Source organism: Mustelus asterias, chromosome 5, assembly GCF_964213995.1.
Source record: "Mustelus asterias chromosome 5, sMusAst1.hap1.1, whole genome shotgun sequence".
NCBI classification, from domain to species: Eukaryota; Metazoa; Chordata; class Chondrichthyes; order Carcharhiniformes; family Triakidae; genus Mustelus; species Mustelus asterias.
The window spans coordinates 75,903,836-75,922,771 of record NC_135805.1 but is presented as its reverse complement, the minus strand read 5'-3'; the positions used below and the strand labels follow the sequence as shown (position 1 = coordinate 75,922,771).

Below are 18,936 nucleotides of genomic sequence, written 5' to 3'. Positions count from 1 at the left end.
TGTACCATGCCTCGGGACATCCTTTCCTGCAGCGTATCAGGGAGACAACATTGGCCGAGTTGCAAGAGTTGGTACTGTGTACCTGGTAGATGGTGTTCTCACGTGAGATGATGGCATCCGTGTCAATGATCCGGCACGTCTTGCAGAGATTGCTGTGGCAGGGTTGTGTGGCGTCGTGGTCCGGGCCCCCCCTCCACTCAAATTGTCTGTAACTTTAAAACTTGATTACATGGAAAGACTCGCATTCCAACCATTATCTTGTAAATTGAGTTTGTCTTTATATGCCCTGTTTGTGAACACAAGTCCTCACTCACCTGAAGAAGGAGCTGAGACTCCGAAAGCTAGTGCTGCCAAATAAACCTGTTGGACTTTAACCTGGTGTTGTGAGACTTCTTACAGCATTTATTGCCCGTCCCTAGTTGCCCCTAAGAAGGTGGTGGTGAGCTGCCTTCTTGACAATTGAGTGGCTTGTTAGGCCATTTCAGAGTGCAGTTAAGAGTCAACCACATTGCTATGGCTCTGGAGTCACATGTAAGCCAGACCAGGTAAAGGTGGCAGACTTCCTTCTCATAAGGACATTAGTGAACCAGATAGGTTTTTCCAACAATTGGCAATGGTTTCATGATCATCATTAGATTTGTAATTCCTGATTTTTAAAAAAAAACTTATTTCAAATTGCAGCATCTGCTGTGGCAGGATTTGAACCCAGGTCCCCAGAACATTAGTTTCTGGATTAATAGTTTAGCGATAATACCACTAGAGCATCACTGCCCTGTCATCTTGTCCATGCCAGCCCGAGGACATGCAGGTGCCCTTTCTAATCCCACCTCCTTGCACCCGGCCCATGCCACTGTAGCTTATAGCACTTACGGCGCAGATCCAAGTGCTTTTTAAAGAGTTTAGGGTCTCTGCCTCCGCCACCAACTCGGGCAGAAAATTCCACATACCAACCACCCTTTGCGTAAAATAGTTTGGATATCACCAGGATCACTCTGGTCCAGATCTCATTACAGCCTGGATGCAAATGGACAAAAGAACTAAATTCCAGAAGTCAGCATGACTGCCATTGGCCGGAGTCATACCTCGCACAAAGCAAGATAGTTGTGATTGTTGGAAGTCAGTTATTTCAGTCCCAGGATGTAGCTGTGCAATTGCTTCACACTGGTGTCCAAGGTCTGTTTATTCATCAATTACCTTCCTTCCATCTAAGGCCAGAACTGGGGCTTGTTTACTGGTGATGCCATAGTGTCCCGGGCCATCCGCAGCTCCTCAAATAACAAAGCAGCCCCTGCCCACGTGCAGAAAGACCCGAGTTATATTTTTCTATTTGTCATAAGCGTACCAGTCATAAAACAAGGATTGGTCAAACAATAATGTGCGTTCTTTATTGCAAGATGAAACAATATACAGAGTGCTAACTGTGAGTCTGTGGAGGCATCTCTGCCTTTGTAGGGCTGTTTCTGTTAACTGAGTACAGAGTCATGGGACTACTACATCACATCCTGTCTAGAGGTGACAGCAATTTAAAATAAACAGCCTTAAAGCAACATGCACATCATCTTACATCATCTTGATCTGTGGCAAGAATGTTACTTAGCACTGAAGTGCCAGACAATAGCTATTTCCCACAAGGGACAATTTAATCTCTCCGCTTTGACTATATGATTTATAAAATTCATCATGGACGGCATGGTGGCACAATGATTAGCACTGCTGCCTCACAACGCCTGGGACCCTGGTTCGAATCTTGGCTTGGATCACTGCCTGTGTGGAATCAGCAGATGCTCCTCGTGTCTGCATGGGTTTCCTCCAGGTGCTCCAGTTTCCTCCCACAGTCCAAAGACATGCTGGTTAGGTGCATTGGCCATACTAAATTCTCCCTCTGTGTACCCGAACAGGCGCTGGAGTGTGGCGACTGCGGGATTTTCACAGTAACTTCATTGCAGTGTTAATGTAAGTTTACTTGTGACACTAATAAATAAACTTAAACTTTAAAGACTTGTGATTGGTTTTGAAATCAGAATCTGGAAATTTTCTGAAATATAGAACATGTATAAATGTATTTATCCCCCTCCATGTTGTGATTCTTTTTATTTCCATCCTTTAGTTAAAGTTTACTTACCGCTTATGGCAGCAACAAATCTTTGTGGGTTTGTTGAGTAATGCTTGCCCCTGTGTGCACCTAGTTTTGTGAAAAAGTTTGAGAATGAGCTGACTCGAGGAATTTGAGTGCTATTAACCCATGGTTATTCTGCTAGATTGAACATCACTTTCATTTTATTAAACATTGCTGCCATTACATGAAAATGGTCCGGATTCTAATTTTGTTTTTTAAAAAGTCACAATTTTTGATGAATTTTGGATAATCATGGATTGTCTGATAACATAGAACATTACAGCGCAGTGCAGGCCCTTCGGCCCTTGATGTTGCGCCGACCAGTGAAACCAATCTAAAACCCCTCTAATCTACACTATTCCAACATCATCCATAAGTCACCAGTAAATCCCAATACATGCCAAGGTTTAAAACAGTGGGCACGATTTTCCAACCACACTCACCCCAACACCGGAAAATCCTGCCCAAGGTCAATGGACCTTTGCATGGCTCTTCTCTCTCTCTTCCCCCCCCCCCCCCCCCTCCCCCCGGTCCCCCTTCTGCTGCGGGGGGGATGCTTTTTTCCCAGAGGTTAATACTTCCAGTGCTGCCATCGCCATCAGCAATCCTGGCCTGATTGTTTCTGAGAGGGGAAATTACTGTATCAACATTTCTATCTGGAACTTTGATTCCTTGCAGTTTCTTATTGCTACAACCAGCTATCTGGATTGCCGTTTCTTTCCCTTTTTGGTATTCATAAATTTCCATTTATTCTGGCTGTTGAAGCTTGAGTTGTCAGTTTCTTTTGGGAATTTTCAGATTTTGATGGGGCAACAAAAGAAGCAACTCGTATTCATACAAGTCATTTGACATAATACAATGGCACTTAGAGGCATTCCAATACCAAACATGACACCAAACCAAATGAGAAGATATTGGGCGGGATATTTCTCCCTCTCCGTGGCAGCAGGAGGCAGTGTGCCGTTCGCTGGTGGTGGGATCTTATGATGTCACCGATGTCAATAGAGTTTCCCATTGAATGCACCCCTTGCCACTGGGAAACTGACGGCAGGGGAGCACCGTTGGTGGGACTGTAAGATCCCACTGGCAGGAATAGCAGCAAGATTTTGGCACTTCGGTCAGTTGACCAAAAGCTTCTTCAAAGGGAGAGGTTTTCACGAATGTGTTCAGAGGAAAGTGAGGTGGATAAGTTTTGGGAGATAATTCCAGAGTTCAGGTTTAGGCAACTGAAGGCACAACCACTAAATATGAAATGATTAAAATTGGCTTTCCTGAAGAGGCAGGAGGAGTTAGAAGGGTGCAGATATGCAGGAGGGTTGAGGGGCTGCAGCATATTGGGGAGAGGCCTTATATGATCTGAAAGCGAGGGTGCAAACTTTAAAATCTCGAGGTGACGTGGGCCAGTGGCCTCAGGGGCGATGAGTGAATGGGACTTGATACGTGTTAGGATGCAGGCAAGAGAGTTGTGTGGGGAAAACCTTTCCAAACTTCAAATTTACCAAGGTTGGAATGTGGAAGACCAGCCAATGAGTGTGTTCTAACAGTCAAGTCTAGAGATGGATGGAAATTTCAGCAGCATCAGGGCTGAGGCCAGGACTGAGTTGGGCCACGTTACCAAGGTGGAAATAAGTGATCTTCGTGATGGCATAGATTATATGGTTGAACCCTCATCTTGGGATCAACTGAGACGTCAGAGGTTGTGAGCAGTCTGGTTCGGCTTCTGGTTGTTACCCTGGAGAGAAGAGAGTCTGGGGCAACGGAGTGGTGAGGGTCCAAGGATGATGGTTTTTGTCTTCCCAGGAGGAGGAGATTTTTGCCTATGCTGTGCTGGAAGCTGTCTAAAGAGTCTGACAATTCAGAGACAGTGGAGGGATTGAGAGAGATGACCGAACCGTGTCAGCAGCTTACACGTAGAAACTGATACGTTTTCTGATCATCCGACTACGAGGATGAAAAATAAATCACAGTTGTCGAACTGAAATCTAATTTGTGATTTATTTCAGGGAGTTGCACCCAATGCATTTAGTCTACACCCATCACTACCTTAGAAATGGTGTTGATGGACTTCTCATCAAAAATTTGGATGTTTAGCTTTGTCGCCTCTGCTTCTCACAGCTGTCAGAGTTATGCAATCTATTGCAGGATAATCTTGAAACAAGTTTGCAACAGTGTACAGCCCTTCCCTTAGAAGTGGAAGTTCAGGCAATACACAGCTTTGTGCTCCTGGATCACTTCCAGCCATCCGTTCCTCAAGTGGCGGAGTTCCCTGCAATGTCACGAACATCAGAGACCTTCCTGTAACCCCATAGTTAAAGTGAACAGGAAGTAATCTCGATTTATGAGGCCATAGAGACATTATTATTCATATCATTGTTGTCCAGGAAGCAGTCATGACGTCTTCATTATGTAGCAGTCCATGGTGCTCACGTTACTTGGAGGTTTCCTGCACAATCTCAGCATCTATAATTGTCCCTCAGTCACCCCTGCCACTTGTGACAACAATGTACTGAGCACCTTTGATGGCTGATGGCGTGACTCTGTTATGAGATATTATCTGATCTAGGGTCATGAATCTGGAGCATTAACTTTTGTTTCACTCGCCACAGAATGCAGTTTGAGCTGAAGATTTCCAACATTTTCTGGGTTTTTTTTCAGATTCCAGTATCCTTAGTATTTTGCTTCAGTGTTTGAGGATTAATTGAGTGAAGAAGGACCCTGGTTGAGTACATGTCTGTTACTGATGCTTCCCAATTTAGCTTGTCATCCTTGATTAGACCCATATGATAAAAGTACAAGTGAGGATTGCAATTACTGCCAAGTTCCTTTACAGACAGCTACGATGGACCTGTGTAAATCCATTGATTTTTATTTGATTTATTATTGTCACATGTATTAGTATTCGGTGAAAAGTATTGTTTCTTGCACTACACAGATAAAAAAATACTGTACAGAGAAGGAAACGAGAGAGTGCAGAATGCAGTGTTACAGTCATAGCTAGGGCGTAGGGAAAGATCAAATTAGTGAGAGGTGGTTCTTTCAAAAGTCTGATAGCAGCAGGGAAGAAGCTGTCCTTGAGTCGGTTGGTACGTGACCTCAGACTTTGGTATCTTTTTCCCGATGGAAAAGTGGAAGAGAGAATGTCCAAGGTGCGTGGGGTCCTTAGTTATGCTGGTCGCTTTTCCGAGGAAGCGGGTGGTGTAGACAGAGTCAATGGATGGGAGGGTGCTGCTTTGTGTGGCGGACTGGACTTCATTCACGTGTGATTTTAGGCAGTAGCCAACACTTGCACACGTTTTACTGGAAAGTTATCTCCAGCCTCCAGCATAAGCATAGTTGCTCTCTCCAGACCTCTCATTTGGAACTGCTGGCATGACATCAGCAGTCTCAATTTCTCTGCTCTCCACACTCACTCGAACCTGTATCCCTCTGAACTTGGAGTATTCTGTTCTGTTCGGGTCCAACCCTAACTTCATTTAACCTGTTGACAAGGATTGTCTTTGGTAAACTTTCCTCTACCTTGCAGAAGTTGGATGCTGTCTCGCTGACACTTCCTATTTTGCCAGGCCTGACCCCAACACATACATTAAACTGTCATTTCCATGACTTACTGAGCTTGTCTTCTCTGGGGACTTGCCCTTGCATGGCCCTTCCATTTCCTTTACACTCAGCTTCCCCTCTCAGAATCGGGCTAGATACCTTGTCCTCATTTTCCATTTCATCACACCAGACCATTGAATCTCTAACATTTTAGTGTGGTCCGGTTTCCTCCCAAAGTCCGAAAGACGTGCTGGTTAGGTGCATTGGCCATGCCAAATTCTCCCTCAGTGTACCCGAACAGGTGCTGGAATGTGGCGACTATGGGATTTTCACAATAACTTCATTGCAGTGTTAATGTAAGCCGACTTGTGACTAATAAATAAACTTTTCAACTTTATTACACGACCAATTATTCCCTCTTTTCCCGATTCAGCATTCTGAAGGGCCTGTTCCTTCAGGTACACTCTAGTCCATTCCCCAATCACCGCAACATTCTTTCCCCTTCGCACAGCAACTTCCTGTGCAAGCACAGTAGTTGCAACACTTGCGTTTTCACCTCTTTCCTTTCCAATGACCAGGGTACCAAGCATTCCTTCCATGTGAAACAGACATTGAGTTCTACAACTGTCAATTGACTATAGTCGCTGCTCATCATGTGGTCCCCACTATGTTGGGATGAAAAATTCAGATAACATGACTGTTTTATGGAACACATCATTCAATTTGGCACTCTCCGGAATTGACAGTGGTCAACAATTTTGGATTGTAATCTTGGTTGTCAATTTTTTTGGAAAGCAGCTTTATCGATGATTCCACTATTTTAATTTGCACCTCGACTGTTTCTTGTCTGTTGCCACCACTATATGCCGTGCATCACCATCCCTTTTATCATTTAATGCCTTCCACCCTACCACAAACCTTCCCACTTTTTCCTGCCCACCCTCCAACATTCCCTCCCTCCACTTAAGACCATAAGACATAGGAGCAGAATTAGGCCACTCGGCCCATCGAATCTGCTCCACCATTCAATCATGGCTGATATTTTTCTCATCCCCATTCTCCTGCCTTTTCCCCATAACTCCTGATCCCCTTATTAATCAAGAACCAATCTATCGCTGTCTTAAAGACACTCAATGAATGACCTGGTCTCTACAGCCTTCTGCGGCAAAGAGTTGCACACATTCACCCTTCTCTGGCTGAAGAAATTCCTTCTCATCTCTGTTTTAAAGGACCGTCCCTTTAGCCTGAGGCTGGGCCCTCTGGTTCTAGTTATAAATATGTTATACCTCTCCCTTTTTCCAGTTCTAATGAATGGGCATTGACCTGAAATGGTAACTCTTTCTCCTTCACGGATGCTTCCTGACTTCTTGAATATTTCCAGCATTTTCTGTTTTTAGTTTGGGTTTCCAGCTTCTGAAGTATTTTGTTCCTGTTCCAATGTAGCCATTCTCTCTGTGTAGTTCTAACTCTTCAGGCAGCATTATACCCTTTCAGCTGAAGTGTCATAAGTCGTGCCATTGTGCATAATGTATTCGTAGTTTTCTGCCGTGATTGTTTTCTCTTCAATGGTCGATCACACCCTTTTCAGAGCTGCATACAGTGATTTTACAACTCTCCGCATACCCAACCTAATGAGTTATAGGCAAGCTATCTGACAGAGATTTTATAGAGAGAGCCTGTGAAGAGTTTGCTGCAATATACTGATAGCATTGGCTGCTGCATTGTACAATACAGTAGTAATAGTATTTTACTATTGGTAGTATGGTGAGCATATTATGCCACCTACAGGTGTGCTTGTTTGTTAAACTGCTTTGAAAAGTATGTGATATATTTGGAACATGAGATAAGTCATAGACGAAAATAGAGCATTCAGGCCAACAAACTTCGTTCATTTGGTATGTTGACTCCCTTGAGGGCATCTTGTATAACCCAGTGATTTTTACTTGAATTACCATTTGAATATTTATCACATTGAATACATTATGACATTTATCCAAAATTTGTTTTCCTTTACAAATTTTTGTTTTTCCGCACAAATATTAGTGGTGTATTTTTATATTCACAATTGCTTTTGCTGGATTGTTTGAATATTGGGTGTCATTTTCTCTTCCTAGTTGGTCATTAAGCCACTCTGCTAATTGGGATCCAATTATTTTTATTCATTCATGGGACATAGGCATCGCTGGTTGGGCCAGCATTTATTGTCCATCCCTTGTTGCAAACAACCTGAGGGCTTTTGAGAATCAACCACATTGCTGTGGGTCTGGAGTCGCATGTCGGCCAGACCAGGTAAGGATGGCAGATTTCCTTCCCAAAAAACATTGGTGAACCAGATGGGTTTTTCCGAGAATCGACAATGGTTTCATGGCTATCAATAGATTCTTCATTCCAAATTTTTTTTAAAGTTCCACCATCAGCTGTGGTGTGATTCAAACCCCGGCCCCCAGAACACTAACTGAGCTTCTGGATCAGTAGTCTAGTGATGATACCACGAGGCCGTCGCCTCCCCCACTGGATACTTTTGTGCCACAATTTTGTTTAACTTGACCAGTGTATTGATTTACAGTATTTAAATCGAGGCGGTGCACGTTGCAATTACAGGGAAAGAAGCACACGCTGTGCAAAAAAAGGACAGCATTTTGGCTGATTAGAAAAGATGGTTCTGGAGTTGCTATTTGGAGTGAACTTCAATAACTATCAATAATTTACTGACTGTAATTCACTTGGTGTATAACTCAGTGTTGGAAATCCATACTTAAATTTGCCTAGTTGTCAAGTAGTTTTATGAATAGCATAAATTAATAAGAATTTTCAGTTTCCATTCATTTTGATTTCTTTCAACGCGTTTATCAAGCTCTCCATGTTATCTCTAACTACAAAGATATATGCTTCTACTTAGATACATTTGTCATTGTAACACTAATGTACACCCTGTTGGGGCATCAGTCAAACTTGGCCACAGGGCCTGGGATATTTATAAAATGGAGAGTTGTGCACTGCTATAGTGTGAGGATACATTGTCTTGCACTAGTTTGCTTGGGCAGATGTGCTTACTAGTTTGCAACTCAAGCAGCTAAGTAAGTTACTGCTTGATAAAATGAATATGACTGTTATATCAATGGGGGGAGGTTGTGCGATGGGGGTGTTTATGTGGGACAATTGAATCATTAAGTAGGAGCTGCAACATGCCAAAAAACATCAGACAGCAAGAAAGTGGATGTATTTTCCACTCATAATTATTTGCTTATAATGCAAAGCTGACCACTGAAAAGCTTTAGCTGTTTGTTCCATTAAGAGCACCATCACGTGTCACACTTCAGTGGAAAGCTGATCTTTCCAGTCATGAAACTCCTGCGTCGGTCCAGTGATCTGGATCTCATTATTTTACATATCTTTTGAATTTACACTCGTTTTGCTGCTGGAAAAGGGTGTTTTGGAATTAGTCACGGTATACAATTGGTTTAAGATCAGAATGATAAATTGAAATGGACATCACACTGTGTGGCTTTTGGAGTAGAGTTTTGATTGTATCTGGATCGTCAGTTTATTATGTTGTTCACCCTTCTTCGCAAGTTATGGTGAACAGTAATCAAATTTCTACTTTTGAAGAATTGCACAATATTACATGCATAGTATGGCCCAATTGGAAGACCAGTCCATACAGAAATGAACCTTGTCGAGTTGAGAAAGCTGACACCAAATACTTGACATTGAAGGTGAAGCAAATATGAGCGGAGAACTATCAATATGAAGTCACAGAGCACTTCCTCCATCCTGCATGTTTTTGAAGCAAAATAACTGAAAATGTCATCCTTTTTAGAAGTTAATGTTATTAATGCTATTTTCCAGCCTGGGGAGACCTGGCATTTCCATGAGATTTTCCAAATACATGAAAATCAGTGACACCTGTGTAGGGAATACTAAAATTTCTTACCATGACAACGTCATGGGTAATTCCGATAGCACTGCTGTCTGTAGAGAGGGACATATTTAAACTGATGAGACTCTGTAGGACTGAGACATAAATAAAAGTAATGCTTTGAAAAGGTTGCACATTTCCTACCTCAAACTGTGAAACTCTGTTACATTGCAAGCCTATAAACCCTCATCCATGCTTTTCCCTTCCCCTTATTAAGCCACAGAATATTTTGGCAGTCTTACAGTGAAAATTAATTTCCATTCTTTTTAAAGCCGAAGATAAAGAATAGGTGATATTTTTCACCCTTCTGTCTGGCTGGTTTAATGGAAAACCAGTAATATATAGCCATGGTTGGAAAGACATTGGTTCCCCCCCCCTGACCACCCCCCCCCCCCCCCCCCCCCCCCCCCAACAACCCCAGCCCCACACCCAGCTTACCCTGATCACTGGCCTCCCTGCTCCCCCCATCGATCCCTATGCCGGGTGGCAGCAGGACCGACCCCATCCCCGCTGATCACCCTCAAGCCCCTCCTTGGCACTGCCCCATGCCCGATGGGCATTGCCAAAGTGCCCCTGGGCATTGGCACTTGCTCCTTGGGCAGTCAGGGGGCACAGCCTGGCATTGCCAGGGTGTCAATGCTCGGGCACCACCCCAATCGCCCAACCCTCGGGTGGGGGGGGGGGGTCGTGATTGCCCCCCTTCACTCCAGTGGGATCGGGCTGCTAGCTTGCTGAAAGTGTGGAGCTACTGTAATCCCCACTGGAGTGAACCACTCTGGTGGGGTGGGAGATGCTAGCGGGCCTGGAGAATTCAGTTCCTAGCCCACTCATTGTATTTAAATTATATTACAATGACCATGTAAGTGACCTTTGCGCCTCCCTGCCAATTTCCTGCGCAGAGCAGGCACTGCCGGAAAACTGGCCCTGGGAGACGCAAGGGGCGCCAACGCTTGTACAAACCCCACGAATCAGCCGACGGGAGCATCTCTTGGCCTGCTGCATAAAAATTTAGCGCAGCAGGATGGGAGAATCGTGGCCATTGATTTATTCTAAATTTGGGTGACAACAAATAGGTAATCATCAGCTAAACACAGATTGGTCTTGCTTTTGTACGGAATTTGTACTATAATTAACTTTTGATAGGTTATCCTGGTTTGGGTTTGTTTGTGTTGACAGCATTTGGTCAGGGTTCTAACCATGGTGCACCAATTCCATTAAGGGAACAATATTGTAATCATTAAATCAGTTTCACTGAAAAACCATTTTCAGTTGATGAAACTGTACAGCTAGTATATATTTGTAATGACATGATTTGAACCTTGTATTCTCATTTTTCTTGAGCTGTAGACAGAATTTCTTAGCTCCGAATTCTGCTGGAGTTATGCTGAAAATAAATAACATGGGAAGCATTGTATGGGAACGTAACTCTTGTCCCAAGTGTCAAGTTATGTAGCAAGATCTCTGTTAGCCAGATGTTTCGCTTAAAAGTTAAAATTGCAACAGGGTGTCATTTGGGAACTATGTTCTTTTGTTTGTTGTTAGGTTATGGGTTTGTGTCTGAAATTCTGATGCCAACTTTGGGAGTTTAAAGCAAAGTTAAACGGAAAGGAGAGCTGAATATGCCATAAAATCGTGTTGTCGCCCAAATTTGCAGATGAAACAAATCGGAACATAAGAAATAGGTGCAGGTCATTGAGCCGGATGTGTCATTCAGATGTGATTGTGGCCTTAACTCCACTTTTCTGCCTGTCACTCAAGGTAATCAAGGGTTATGAGGGACAGTCAGTAAAGTGGAGCTAAGGCCACGATCATATCAGCTGTGATCTTATTGAATGTCAGAACAGGTTCAATAGCTTACTCTTTCTATTTCTTAAGATTTTTGTACCATCATCAAATTTGGATACAATCCAAAGATTGGAAAGTATGTTGTGAGGAGGGCACAGTTTGCAAAGGGATATTGATAGGTGAATTGGGTTGACAAAAACCTGACAGATGGAATATGTTGAAGAAAATGTGAGCTTATCCATCACTTCAGGAAGGATAGAAAAGCAAAATATTGTTTGAACAAACGGATTACAGAATGCTGCAGTAGAGAGGGGTCTGGTGTCTTCCTTAAATGTGTCATAGAATATTAGCATGTGGGTACAGTAAGTAACTGGGAAGGCAAATGAAATGCTTGCCTTTATTGTACTGGGAATGGAGAATAAAAGTAGGGAAGCCTTATTACAAGTGTACAGGGCATTGTGAGACCACACCCTCGATTCCGAGTGTATTGTGTCTTAAAAAGGGATATACTTGCATTGGAGACAGTTCAGAGAAGGTTCACTAAGTTCACCCCTGGGGTGAACAGATTGTCTTTAGAGGAAAGGTTGAGCAGGTTAGGCTTACGTTCACTGGAGTTTAGAAGAAAGACAGGTGAGGGACAGCATGGTGGCACAGTGGTTAGCACTGCTGCCTCTCAGTATCAGGGACCTGGGTTCAAGTCCGGCCTCAGGTCACGATGTGTGGAGTTTGCACATTCTCCCCGTGTCTGCATTGGTTTCCTCTGGGTGCTCTGGTTTCCTCCCACAATCCAAAGATGTGCAGGTTAGGTGGATTGGCCATGCTAAATTGCCCCTTAGTGTTCCACAGTGTGTAGGTTAGGGGGATTAGTGGGTTAAATACATGGGGTTACAGGGTTAGGTCTGGGTGGGATGCTCTGTTGGAGAGTTGGTGCAGACTCGATGGGTTGAATGGCCTGCTTCCGCACTGTCGAGATTCTGTGATCATATCCAAACACACAAGATTCTGAGGAGGCTTGATGAGATAGATGCTGAGAGGATGTTTCTCCTCTTGGGGGAATCTACAACTGCGGGGGACAGTTTGAGAATAAGAGGTCTCCCACTTAGGACAGAGATAAGGAGGAATTTATTCTCTGAGGATTGTTAATCTTTGGAACTCTCTTCCTCCAGAATGGTGGAGGCTGGTTATTAAGTATATTCAAGACCGAGTTAGATTATTGATTGAAGAGAGAGTCCAGGGTTATGGGGGTGGCTGGCAGCCAAATAGTGTTCGGGCCACACACAGCCATTATCTTATTGAATGACAGAGCAGGCTTGAGGAGCTAAATGGCCTACTTATTGTTATTTAAATGAATAGTTGATCTACTTGCTTTGTGCCCTTGCTGACTTTGAATTGGTGTCTCAAACCGGCAACTGCATATGGGTCCTTCAGGATAGATTTTCAGTTTCTCATGAGCACGTGGGAAAGTGGAGTTGTGGCCGAAGATCACTCATGATCGTAATAAATGGCAGAGTAAGCTCAGAGGCTTTCTGGTCTACCTCTGCTCCTATTTCTTAAGTTCTTCAGACCGGACCTTTTGGCTGTTGATGCAGATGAGCCAGAAAGCTTCATAAGTGAACCATGATATTGGATTTCATTGGCCATTCAAAGAACATAGCTACAGGCAAATGACACAATTGGGATTGCCCGCTCTTGTTTCATGTTGAAAAGAATGTTGGATTTCAGCTATTATTCACGCAAGACTAGTTGCATCCAGTTGGAGAGCTCCAAGAAATCCCAACAAGGTACATAGTAGGGGTGTAGATCTGATGTGGGTTGGTTTCTGCTCCTTTACTCTCCATGCAGTACCTGCAGAATACCAATTCTCCAGGTACAGAGCAGAAGAAATTTGATTCTGAGATCTCAACCATTGACTAGGGAGAGACTAGATCGTGAAGTTCAAGAATCAGTGTATCAATTAGCAGTTAATGTTTAACCATAATTGGTGAATGCCTGGAGACTGATCTCCGGCCTGTCTTTTTAGTTCGTGTAGGCGTGCTGTTTTGGGAGACTTTTGAATATTTTTGCAACTGTAGCTGTCTGAAGTTTTAAACTACCATTTGTATCTATTGGTAAGAAACGAAGAATGTGTAACTTAGCAATACAGAAACTTCCAGGTTTGCTTTGTGTGCATAGTTAGTTAATCAGGATAGTTTAGTTCATTTATTAGTGTCACGAGTAGGATGACATTAACACTGCAATGAAGTTACTGTGAAAATCCCTGAGTCGCCACACTCCGGCGCATGTTTGGGTGCACTGAAGGAGAATTTAGCATGGGCAATGCACCTAACCAGCATGGCTTTTGGGCTGTGGGAGGAAACCAGAACACCCAGAGGAAACCCACAGAGACACTGGGAGAACATGCAGACTCCACACAGACAGTGACCCAAGCCAGGAATTGAACACTAGTCCCTGCTGAGGCAGCAGTGCTAAGCACTGTGTCACCGTGCCACCCATCAGTTGTGCGGTGGAGGAGTAGGGGGTGAGGGAGTAGAGATTCTGCGATTGGCCTGAAGGAAGGTGGAATATGAACCAAGAAATATTAAGAAAATTGCTATATAATGAGTCCGACAAAATGTTGGAATAAAGGAGATGCCCTTGTGTTTGAATGGTGCTATCAATGTCCAATCTGGGCTCATGCGGAAAGATTAATTACTGGACAAGATCCATTGAACTATTCACCAGCAGGAGAGGCTGAAATTGGTAGGAGGAATTTTTTAAAAATATGAAATAATTAAATTAGAATGGTGAATTCACAGTTTTCAATGTTTATGTTTGCAGGTAATTTTTGAAGCGAATGTATCTCCTGAGCAAACTGGATATATTGCCATTGACGACGTCCAGGTTCTGAGTTATCCATGTGGTAAGTGCTCATTTATTAAATTATGCTTCAGGTTCAAAGTACAGACAAGTGAGTGGACCGAATTTTGATGGGAAGCCAAGTTTTTGCTAACTAGCAGAGAGTTAGTTTGGGAATTAAATAGGCCATTGGAAAATTACATTTAGCACGTTGTTGTCAATTTAACCACTTTAACCTTGCTGTGCAATTGTTACTGCTGGTCACTGTGTTCAACAATGATCAGCCTGTACATCTGTCAGTGAATAGCAATGGATATCTAAGTAAATCTCGCCAAATTTAGTTAATGCTTATTTTGGTGATTCAGGAATGGGCATGCTGTGAACCAGCCCCGACTCCCAGCTTGTCCCTCTGTTCTTGAGATGAAGTGCTCTTGGGAAAATCTTTCCTGGCAGTCCAGTCAGATTTTTGTTATTTAAGTGGGTCAGGCAGACTCGTGTCTATTTAGAACTTAGTTCCTTTTAAAAAGTGGACTTTTTCTATATGAAGCAAGGTGGAGATTCATTTATGAATTATATTAATTATAAATTGAAGTTAACCACAATACTTAAAACACATTAAGAAGCCTTCAGAAGTTCCCCTAAAGGTACCTTGATTTATTTTGAGGGGGGAAATGAGGGAAAGGCATTCTCTCCATATCTATATTGAGTGGACACTGTATTTAAGCACCAATGTTCTTGTGTCTGGGACTGGCAGAGTATAATAGAGCAAATTAATTGGCGTCAGCCTAATTACTGGTCTAACTGCAACCCTCGTGGTCAGGAAACTCATATGGTAGCAATTATGTTGAATGTCTTTGTTACGAAGCAGTTGCAAACACATCAGAAAATACTGTTCATAATAGCAACATGTCACAGCTGATTAACCCCATTATTCAAGCAAAGAAAGTGGGACTGGGAAACATTATGAAGCAGAGTACCTCTCAATCAGAGTTCTCCAGCTTAGTATGAAACTTATAATGCCATTGTATGTGTGTAGAGTTGGATACTAAGTGATGCTCAAGTTGTAAGCTAGATAAGTAAAAGTTGTATTAGTGCATGTATTCATTGGCACATGAATTATATGTTACTATCATTATGGTGCATGATGATTGTTCAGGGGTCAGATCAAAGTAATATTCAGTTTAGTCAGTCCTAAGATGACTCTACTCTAAATTGAAAATCACAGAGCAAAAGCAGTGAATTAAGAAAAGGAAGATTCATTGCCCATCGACTCTCCACCCGCCCTCAACCCTCAACCCCATGATCCTTATAATCCGAACACAACTGATGGAACAGCAGAGTTTCATTTTAAACTGAAGTTGACTTGCTTCTAACAATAGGTCATTTGGAATCAACAATGTTACTGTAATGTGGTACACGACTGAAGGATCTTTACAAATTGAGACCTGCATATTTTCTCTACAGCAAATGGGTTTTTAGCAGCTTATTACAAAATAATGTGGGTAGAATCATAATCAGAATTGATACATCAATACAATGAATGTATCTAGTGTTGATCTATTTCTAATTTTGGAAAATATGACAAACCATTGCTTTTCAACGAAGTGACATGAAAATCAAAGTATTGTTTTCTCATCCAGATTTCACTTAATATTCATAAAAACCTGCATTATATTTTGACCAAAAAGAGCAATGAACTTTTGGTTAGTTTAAAATATTAGTGTGCTGAGAGTGGTCTTGCATACGTTTTGTGTACAGTACCAACATGTCAAATATAATAATTCAATAATGAGAAAAATTAACTCTTCCAGTTGTATATATCTCAGATCTAGGGAAAGCATGTCGAAATGACAAATTACAATGTTTTTCTTTGTAATGACAGTCATACGCTCATATTTTCCATTCATTCTTTAGGGCTGCTCCATGCTTTATAAACCCCCTCTACCCAACTCCAACAATGCAGGGTTTTCTTTCTTTTGAACAGGGAGGCAGTGGTGTAGTGGTGGTGTCACTGGACTAGTAATCCATAGAACCAGGGCAATGCTCTGGGGGCCCAGGTTCAGAACCTGCCACCGCAGAGGGTGAAATTTGAATTCAATAAAAATTTGGCATTAGAAGTCTAATGATGTCTATGAAACCATTGCTGATTGTTGTAAAAACCCATCTGGTTCACCAATGTTCTTTGGGGAAGGAAATCTGCCATCCTTACCTGGACTGGCCTACATGTGATTCCAGATCCACAGCATCAAGTTTGACTCTTGACTACCCCCTCAAGGGCAATTAGGGATTGGTAATGCTCGCCCAGCCAGCGATGCCCACATCCCATGATCGGATAAAATTAAAAAAAAATGTTGTTGCTGCTTATGTCTCAACGATGGTCATTGCCTGGCACCCATGTGGCACAAATGATACCTGCCACTTATCAGCCCAAGTCTGAACGTTATCTAGGTGCATATGGAGTAAGTCTGTTTCAGTATCTGAGGAGTTGTGAATGGTACTGAACACATCAGCAAACATCCCACATCTGACCTTATGTTGGAGGGAAGGTAAGCTAAAGATGTTTGGGCTTTGGACACTAGCCCGAGAAACTCCTGCAGCGATGCCCTGGGACAAAAATGATTGGTTTCTAATCACCATCTTCCATTGTGCTAGCAACGACACTCTAACCAGTTGAGAGTTTGCCCTGACTCCCATTGACTTTAGTTGTGCTAAGACTCCTTGATGCCACACTTGGTCAAATACTTCCTTGGTGTCTAGGGCAACCACACTCCCCTTGCATCTTGAATTCAACTCTTTTGCCAATATTTAGACCAAGGCTGTAATGAGGCCAGGAACCGAGTGATCCTGGCAGAATGCAACCTGAGCATCACCAAGTAGATTATTATTGTGCGAGTGCTGCTTGACAGCATGTGAATGCCATCTTCCATTACTCGGCTGAATGAGATTTGTCCATTTCTTCGTGGGCATCGCATACCTGGTCAGTTTTCCATCTTGGCAAGTAGATGCCAGTGTTGAAGTTGTACTGGAACAATCAGATATGATTCTGTTAGTTCTGGAATGCAGGTTTTCAGAACAGTTGCCAGCATGTTGTTCGGGCTGTATTCAGTGCCGTTTCTTGGTTGCATGGGGAGTGAATTGAATTGGACGAAGACTGGCATCTGTGATGTTGGGGATCTCTGGCAGGGGGACAGCGATGGATCACCCACATGCCACTGCTGGCAGAAGATCATTGAAAATGCTTCAGTGTTTTAATTTGCATTGGCGTGCTGGGTCTTCCATCACCCCTATCATTAAGGATGGGGATATTTGTTGAGCTGCCTCCTATGGTCAGTGGATTAATTGTCTTCCACCATTCGGTGGCACGGTGGTTAACACTGCTACCTCTCAGCTCCAGGGATTTGGGTTCGATTCCCAGCTTGGGTCACTGTCTGTGTGGAGTTTGCATATTCTCCCCGTGTCTGCGTGGGTTTCCTTCGGGTGCTCCGGTTTCCTTCCACAGTCCAAAGATGTGTAGGTTAAGTGCTTTGGCCATACTAAATTGCCCCTTAGTGTCCCGGGATGCATAGATTAGAGGGAATAGCAGGTTAAATATGTGGGGTTACGGGGATAAGTCAGACTCGATGGGCCGAATAGCCGCCTTCTGGACTATAGGATTTCTATGAATCACAACAGGATGTGGCAAAGACTTCACCTGGGAAACCCAGACAAAAAAGCAGAACAATTTTACCAATTGAAAACACATAATGGGAATTCAGCCATTTTGTTTATTAAGCATTGTCGAAAGCCAACATTTAGAATAATTTGTTTCCGGTGGGAGCGGGGTCAGTGTTGGTGCAGCTTGGTGATAGCCTAGGTCAAACTATGGGCGGCACGGTAGCACAGTGGTTAGCACTGCTGCTTCACAGCTCCAGGGACCTGGGTTCGATTCCCGGCTTGGGTCACTGTCTGTGTGGAGTTTGCACATTCTCCTTGTGTCTGCATGGGTTTCCTCCGGGTGCTCCGGTTTCCTCCCACAGTCCAAAGATGTGCAGGTTAGGTTGATTGGCCAGGTTAAAAATTGCCCCTTAGAGTCCTGAGATGTGTAGGTTAGAGGGATTAGCGGGTAAATATGTGGGGGTAGGGCCTGGATGGGATTGTGGTCGGTGCAGACTCGATGGGCCGAATGGCCTCCTTCTGCACTGTAGGGTTTCTATGATGATTTCTATGATAATTGGCTATCTTCAAATTTGATGGCAACTGTATCTGTGCCATGAGTGTATATGTAGTAGGATTGGTTTTGTTCCATGTACTGACATGATGGCACAGTGGTTAGCACTGCTGTTTCCCAGCACCAGGGACCCAGGTTTGATTCCAGCCTCAGGTGACTGTCTGTGTGGCTTTTTGCACGTTCTCCCCGTATCTGCGTGGGTTTCTTCTGGGTGCTCTGGTTTCCTCCAAGTCCAAAGGTGTGCAGGTTAGGTGGATGAGCCATGGTAAATTGCCCTTTAGTGTCATGGGACCAGCAGAGTAAATACGTGGGGATACTGGAATAGGGTCTGGGTGGAATTATTATCAGTGTTGGTTTGATGGGCTGAATCGCCGCCTCCTGCACTGTAGGAATTCTGTGATTCTAAACCCCAATAAGGAGTTATATATGATAGAATTTGAATTGTGTTTATGTTGAAAGATGGATAATGTTGAAACTAATTAAGGAATGCATGTTGTATTTATTTTACAGGATTGCTGTTGTGTGTCATGCATGTTT

General features: G+C 43.2%; 1 protein-coding gene across 6 annotated transcripts in view; it reads left to right on the top strand.

Annotated features, from left to right (window-relative positions):
• The window catches only part of ptprk (protein tyrosine phosphatase receptor type K), a 607,729-nt gene that overhangs the window by 241,195 nt on the left and 347,598 nt on the right, over nucleotides 1-18,936 (top strand). For all 6 annotated transcript variants that reach the window (XM_078212848.1, XM_078212849.1, XM_078212847.1 and 3 more), the window contains exon 4: nucleotides 14,175-14,256. In XM_078212848.1, the coding sequence (XP_078068974.1) occupies nucleotides 14,175-14,256 (82 nt within the window). The remainder of the gene's footprint in view (nucleotides 1-14,174; nucleotides 14,257-18,936) is intronic.